Below are 7139 nucleotides of genomic sequence, written 5' to 3' on the forward strand. Positions count from 1 at the left end.
TAGAAGCTCACCCTTCACTCCCCAGAACTGCCAGACCCAGAGCTTAACTTTGACTCCTAAATCCCAGTTTGGCTGCCGTTGATCAGAAGCCCTCGTTCTAGAACGCTCCCCCATTTTTAGCCCCACTTTCTTGGAGTTTTGCTAAAAAGAAAAAACAAATATGAAACTCTCTCCATGCCAAAACTCCCACTCCCGGGCTAGCTGTGTGACCTTGGGCAAGGCTCTGCCCTCTCTGGGCTCCTGTTTACCAGAGAATCTCTGAAGCATACCCTCCTTTAAGGTGTCTTACCTTATTTCCTTGGGGCTCACACAAGCTGAAGGAAGGTCCCCTCTTTTTTGCTGAGTCCTCCCAGGCCCTCCCCTCAGACATCAATGGGGGTCAGGAACTTTGGGTGAGGTTGGCACCCCGTTTATTGAAGAAGACCCCAGCACCCACCCCCTGAGGTCCTGGGAGCCTTGGCGTCTCCTCTGCCGTGAGTGCTGGGTCGGGGAGCGGAATCCCCAAGAGTCTAGTCTGGTAGTTGACCGAGAGAGGAGCCTGGCTGGGCCCGGGGGAGCAGGAAGCCCTCTGTCCGGCTGGGCAGCCCCCGTGGGTCCCTGGTGCAGCCTGGGCCATGTGTCCAATGCACGCACCTTCCCCCCCACCCCGCAGAGGGGGTGCTGCGCCCCATCACACGCTGGTTCTGCAGGTCTGCACCCCTGTGAGGCTGCCCCGGTGGGGCATTGGTTCTGTTGGGCCCTTGCTCCCGGCGTGGGTGACCCAGCGATAGCAGTCGGTAACTCGCTTGTTGGGTGCGTGGGGACCACAGCGAGTGCAGTACACGATGCCCAATGCGAGTAGGACCACCAAGAAGACACATGTGGGTACTAGGAGTGCCACCAGCAGCCACCGGTCATCCCTCCGGCTGTGGCCTGCCGGACTGGAGTCTCCCAGGGCTGTCGGGGCTGCTGTGGGGGCTGCTGAGGGCAGCCATGGGGCCACCTTAGCATCCCAGGCACTCTCCCTTGGGACTTGTGGGGGCTTGGAATGGGGGTGTGTAGGGCTGGTGAATGAGGTCTGGTTAGTGGGGCTCTGGGGGGGCTCTGAGATGAGGGTAGTGTGGGGGGCTGGCGGCTGGGGGGCAGGAGACCCAGGAACTTGATGGGCAGGGAGCACAGGGGATCTGGAGGTAGTGGTCAGAGGGGGCTGGACAGTCGAGGTAATGGGAAGGTGGGTGGCCTGGGCTTGGAGGACCGGGACATCTGGGGTGACAAGGGATTGACGGCCCCCAGAAGTGGTGCCCAGAGGAGTGTGGTTAGCAGGGATCTGAAGCACATGAGCGGTGGTCTGGGTATCAGTGACCCGGGTGTCTGGAAACACAGAGGACAGTTCAGGATATTTGGCTGAGATAATTGGGGGCTGGTGAGCCGGGGCCTGTGCTGGGCGAGTGGCAGAGATAATGGGGGGTTGGTAGGCAGAGGGCAAATCTGGATGGTTGGCTGAGATCATGGGGAACTGGTGGTTAGGAGGCAAAACTGGATGCCTAGCAGGGATCATGGGGGGCTCGGGGGCAGGGGCCCAGGGTGGGCGTGTGGCAGAGATGATAGGGGGCCGGTGGGCAGAAGGCAGTGTGGGGCGTGTGGCAGAGACCACCACGGGTCGGGTGACAGAGAGCACCGAGGAGTGGTAGGGGACCCTGGGAGCACTAAGCGGGGGTGGCCAGGTGGGGTCCAGGTAGGGCATCGGATGATCTCCCTCCTCCGGGAAACTAGGTCTGTAGGCCAGGCCAAAGTCAGGCGGCTGCGTGGCCTCCATCCACGGCACCCCAGGCACCTCCGTCCAGCTGCCATCAAAGGTAGCCCAGGCCTCATGTTCATCCTCTTCGTCCTCCCCATCGTCAAGCAGCTCGTCCCCTAGGTCCTGGGCAGTGTGGGCTCCCATGGCTCCAGCCGGGCTGCAGCTGATGCCGTCAGCCTCGAGCTCGTGGCCCTCCCTGCAGTAGCACTCAAAACCACCGACGTAGTTGACACACATTTGCTGGCACACGCCAGCAATCTGGCACTCATCTGTGTCCACGCAGCGGTGCGGTTCATCCTCGGCCGGTCGGAAACCCAGGCGACAATGACAGCTATAGCCCTGCGGCCCGCCGGGCTCACACTGCTGTTCACATGGAGCCTGGGCACAGGGGTCCTCGCAGCTCTGCCCATCTGCCGCCAGCCGGAAGCCCTCAGTGCAGCGACAGGACACGCGGCCGTCCACCTCCTCCACGCATTCGTGTTCGCAGCCCCCGTTGTCTGGGCCGCAGCCGGGTGCCGGGCACAAGGGCCCGGCCCGAGACCAGCCCACGCCACCATCGGGCTGCTTCACGCAGAGCAGGGACGTTTCTCTGCCAGCCTGGCACGGCACAGCCGCCACGGAGCCGAAGGGCAGCCACTCAAACTCGATGGACACCAGGTGGAAGGGTGTGGTGTAGACCACCGGGCCTGCCTGGCCCGCCTCGTCCGGCAACGCGGGGCAGGAGCCCTCGAAGCCGAACTGGCACAGGTAGCCGTCGACGGCCAGTGTGCACGAGCCCTCAAGCCAGCGATGCTCGCCGCTTGCCTCAAGGGCGGCGCAGCGCTGGGCTGGGCAGGGCCCTTCTGTGGCCGGCTGGGCCCAGTTGGTGAAGGCCGTGTCCTGGTCTCCCGTGGTCCACGTGAAGCCACGCAGCGGGCGCTGGGGTTGGCACTGGCGGGCCTGCCGCTGCAGGCCGATCCACAGCAGCTGGCTGGCCGGGCCCGAACCCACCAGGCTGTCCACACGCTGGGCCTCCTCGGGGGTCCGCGGCGTGGCCAGGTCACCCCCCAGCTCGCGGCAGGCCCGCCAAGCCTCCAAGAAGGTGCGGCGCCGAGGGAAGAGCGCGTAGCAGCTGCTGGGGCCGCAGATGGCCCGGGGCTCGGCCGCCCAGGGGGCCTGGCCCAGCGTGGGCACTGCGGCCGCCCAGGCCAGCAGCAGGCGCAGCAGCATCGCGATGCCCCCCGACTGGCCCGGGGCCGGCTCTCGGCCGTTCTTGACAGGGGGAGGGACCGGGGCCTCTGGCAGGCGGGCCGGGGGCGGGCCTGGGCCGGGCTCAGGCCTTGTAAGGAGTGGGTTGGGGCCGCTGCCAGCTCCCTGCTCCCGCTCCCCCGGGGCCGCTGGAGCAGGAAGCAGTCGGGCGGGGGGCAGAGGAGGGGGGTGCCGGAGGGGCGGGCGGGGGGAGGCACCGCTAGCCCGCTGGGAGTCGGGGAGAGGAGGCTGGTAGACCCTCAGAAGGTGCCGGCAGTCGGGGCTCCTGGCGGTGGGCTGAGGTCCCTTCCCAGAGACTCACCCCAGATCCTGTCTGGACACACCAACCTCATCGTACTTGTGAACTGTCTCAGGGCCCAGCGGCTCGTCATACATGTGGAAACGTGCTCTGACTCATGGCCTTCGCATCACACACGTGTGTGTGTGTGTGAACGCTCGGCTCCCCACGTAAGGGCACTCTCTTGATACTGTCCTGTCGTCCCAGACTCGTACACGCTCTGACACGCTAACCCCCCCCCCCCGTGGATGCACATCCTCAAGTGGTGTGGGGTCCTTGTGGGGTTCTCCGTGCCCTCACACGAGACACCCCTTACATTCATGTGCGGCCCCTGAACGGAACCCGTCTTGATCACGCAGGCGTCGCACAGGGGCATCATGCACCCTCATTCATGAACGAAACTCCTGCCTCAACCTCCCCCCACCCCCAAGCTTCCTGGCTCCAGCTGGACCGGGTTGGGGGGAGGGGGAGGGGCAGGGGGCTGCCCTCCCTTCACCTCTGCTCAGCCTGGGGCCCTGGGAACCTGGGCTTAGAGGGGGAGGAGGCAGCCCCCAAACAGGAAATGCTTCTCTGGGCTCCTGCTGCACAAGGGCAGGGTGCGTGGGGGAGGGGGCAGGCTAGAGCCAGGCTGCACTGCGGGGTGGGGGAGCAGGGCTGGCTGGGAGGGGAACGGCCGGGGAGAAGCCATGTATGGGCGTGAAGCTCACAATGTCACATCCATGTGTGTGTGACACAGGCATCACATGTGTGGAGCCTTCCCTGCAGGCTGCTGCGTGGGCCTGGCCAGGGTCCCTCCGCCCGCCCCTCTTGGAGGCCTCTGGAGGCATGTGCACTGAGCCCATCATCCAGGATGGTCCCTGGGGAGCGGGCTGTCAGATTAACCCATGAACACCCTCTCCACTCTTAGCAGAAGTTTGATCCGGGGGGGTGGGGACATGGAAGAGAGGATCTGCCCCTCAGTGCTCTGCCCCTGATGTGCTGTGTGACTGCTGGGAAGTCGCCGACCCTCTCTGGGTCTCCGTTGGTCTTATCTACAAAATGGGGTAATGGGTCAGGGCCTTTTAGCTGAGCAAGGCTGTTGTATCACAGCTCATGGTGTTTGAAAATGTGCTTTGTCAGCAGCAAGGCAGGAGGCTAATGTTCCTTAGTCTTCTGAGCAAATCTTCTGGGCTGGGGGTGGGGACCAGAGCAGTTTTGCTAATCACCTTACTGTGCCGGTGCCGGGGCTGGCCCTGCAGACTCAGCCAGTCCCCCTGAGAACCAGGGCTCTTGAAATGCTTGCTACATCCCTGGCAGTACCTTCTTTTAAGGTCTACATCTGTGAAATGTATAGAATTATCCCCCTTCTCGTGAGAGGAAGGTCAATATGGGGCAGTGCATCCTGCCCTTGGCTCAGGCCCAGAGCCTTGAGATCATCCTCTTCCCCCCACACCCCACATCCAGTCTCTCAGCAGATCCTGTTGACTTCACCTTCGGGATAGAGCCGCAATCCGACTGCTTCTTGCCACCGTTTTTGCCCCCCGCCTCTGGCCCGCGCCACGGGCCCCTTCCATCCAGATTCTTGCAACAGCCTCTCCTCTGGTCTCTGTCTTGCCTTCCCCATCCTGCCAAGAGGGATCCCTTTAAAACCCAAGACAGATCTGGTTACTCCCCTGCTCAGAACCTCTGGGCCTCCATCTCACTGAGAAGACAGGCCAACATCTTGGCCATGGCCTTCAGGGTGATGTGGTCTGCCCCCCCCCCCCAGATTTCTTACCCCACTCTCACTCACCCCTCTGCTCCAACTACTCTGGCCTCGAAGCTGTATGTGAAACTCACCAGGTCCAAGCCCACCTCTTGTAGGGACTGCCTTGTGCATTGTAAGAGTTTAGCAGAAAGCCTGGTTTCCTCCTAGAGGCCAGTAGCATCCCTCCAGTTGTGACCATCAAAAGTGTCTCAAGAGCTTGCTGAATGTTAGTTATGCCCTCCGTGGAGACTCTTGCCCTAGGAGACTGTGGGCCCCATGAGGGCATCATCATTGTCTCATTCCCTACTGTATCCCCAGAGCCTGGAAAGTTCCTGGCCCATCGATGCTGCTCAGTAGGGTTTGTCGAACAAACGAATGAGTGAATGAACGAATGAGACTCAGATAAATGAAGAACCTGGCCCAGGGCCCTGCTGGGGGAATCCAGGATGCTCTCCGGAGCCAAAGCCCACCTACTCCCCACACCTCCCCAGCCTTCCCCAGAAGTCAGACCATTTCAGAGCAGGGAGATCCCTGGAAAGCAGCAAACCGTTTTGCGGGTAGGGACACTGAGGCCCAGGGAGTCTCCAAGCTCATCTGTGGCAGGGCTGGGACTAGAACCGAGGCTGTCTGATTCTCGTTCCAATTCTCTTTTGGCTGCGGTGCCCTGAGGAGCTCTCAAGCGTGGTCGGAGAGCTGGGCACGGCATCGGGAGGTGAGGACGGAGGAAGGCCTGACAGCAAGAAGGCACCGCCTAGACAGAGCGCTGGGGTGGGCAGCTCCAGATGCCTTTGGAGACTACAAAGGACCCCACTGGAGTGAGGGGCTTCTGGAGGGACCATCGGTAGTGAGGAGGGAATGTCAGAAAGCGGGGAGCAGCCCAGCTTGGAAGGCAATCAGCTACCCCTAAAACACTTGCCTCTGTCACGGGGACCCAGGGAAGGAGGCATGATGGGAGTTCCCTGGGGCTGGTGTGTGGTGGGTGGAGGGGGGACTGGAGGTTGTTGCAATAGTCTGGGAGAGGGGCGGGAGCTGGCTGGAGAACCGGGCCGCAGGGCGGGCCGGGCTGGGGGAGGCAGCCTCTGGAGGCTCCTCAGGGGCTGGCCAGAGCCGGATCCAAGGGTGTGGCGGGCCCAGTCATGATTCGGGCAATGGCCCGTGCTGGGGCGTCTGAGGGGAGGCTGCGAGCCGTCTGGCTGGCGAGTAGGCAGGTCAGATCAGAGGTCAGGACTCCAGCCTCGGTTGGGGTGAGGGGTTGGGGGGCAGGCAAGAGAAGCAGGAGGAAGAGGGTCAAAGGCCAAATTCCAGATGGTTTGTCTGGGCTGACGATGGCTGAGCCAGGAGGGGGCAAGAGTGGAAATGAGCGGGGCACCTCTGACCCCAACAAAGTGAAGGGTTTCGTGGGTAGAGGTTGAGGCTTGGAGCCGCACCTGGGTGCCCGGCATTCCCCTGCTCCCCTGTCCGGATTGAGAGAGTTGGAGTGGAGCAGCCTAGGAACTTCCTTCCCTAGTGGGCACAGGCAGGCAGTGGGCACAACATCGGGGGTCCGGGGCTGAGCGGACAGAGAGGGGCTGGTTGCGGGGCTCTTACTCTTTCAGCCAGTAGCGTCCAGCCTGCCTCCTCCTGCTTTTCTCCCAGCACAGAGAAATGCTAACGGATGCAGTCAGCCCTTGGAGGATGGGCGGTGGGTAGAGGGTGCCCGCGTGCGGGAACGCAGGAACGTGCACGTGGACGGCCGGGCGGGGAGGTGGGGAACGGGTGGGTGCCCGGATGGGCGGACAGACGGGTAATGGCTGGGTGGGGGAAGGAGGAAGGGGCTGGCCCGACAGACGGCTAAGTGTACGCGTGTGCGGACGAGAGAAGATGTGGAGAGGCATGGCTGGCCACAGGGATTCAGGCAGAACGGCTGATTCGCAGTGAGCCACACCACGATGGATGGCGGTCTCAGAATGCCACTCGGGACTGTAGGATGGCAGGACCGCTGGGAATGACCACTGGCAGGGATCACGTGTGATGCTCCCTTGGTCTGTCTTCTCGGGTGGGGGCCCAAGGCCTCTGCGTCTCCCTCCCAGAGGTGGAGACAGCTCCAGACACCAAGTTTGGGTCTCAGTGTG

General features: G+C 62.7%; 1 protein-coding gene across 1 annotated transcript; it reads right to left on the minus strand.

Annotated features, from left to right (window-relative positions):
- Window positions 1-387: 387 nt before the first annotated feature.
- Window positions 388-3048, minus strand: CD248 (CD248 molecule). Its single transcript, XM_004769956.3, has one exon. It carries the CDS (start codon window positions 2984-2986, stop codon window positions 671-673), a length of 2316 nt encoding a protein of 771 aa, XP_004770013.1. The 5' UTR covers window positions 2987-3048; the 3' UTR covers window positions 388-670.
- Between the last annotated feature and the right edge of the window lie 4091 nt (window positions 3049-7139).

Source organism: Mustela putorius, unplaced genomic scaffold (genome assembly GCF_011764305.1).
Source record: "Mustela putorius furo isolate JIRA1106 unplaced genomic scaffold, ASM1176430v1.1 tig00000127_pilon_pilon_pilon, whole genome shotgun sequence".
NCBI lineage: Eukaryota > Metazoa > Chordata > Mammalia > Carnivora > Mustelidae > Mustela > Mustela putorius.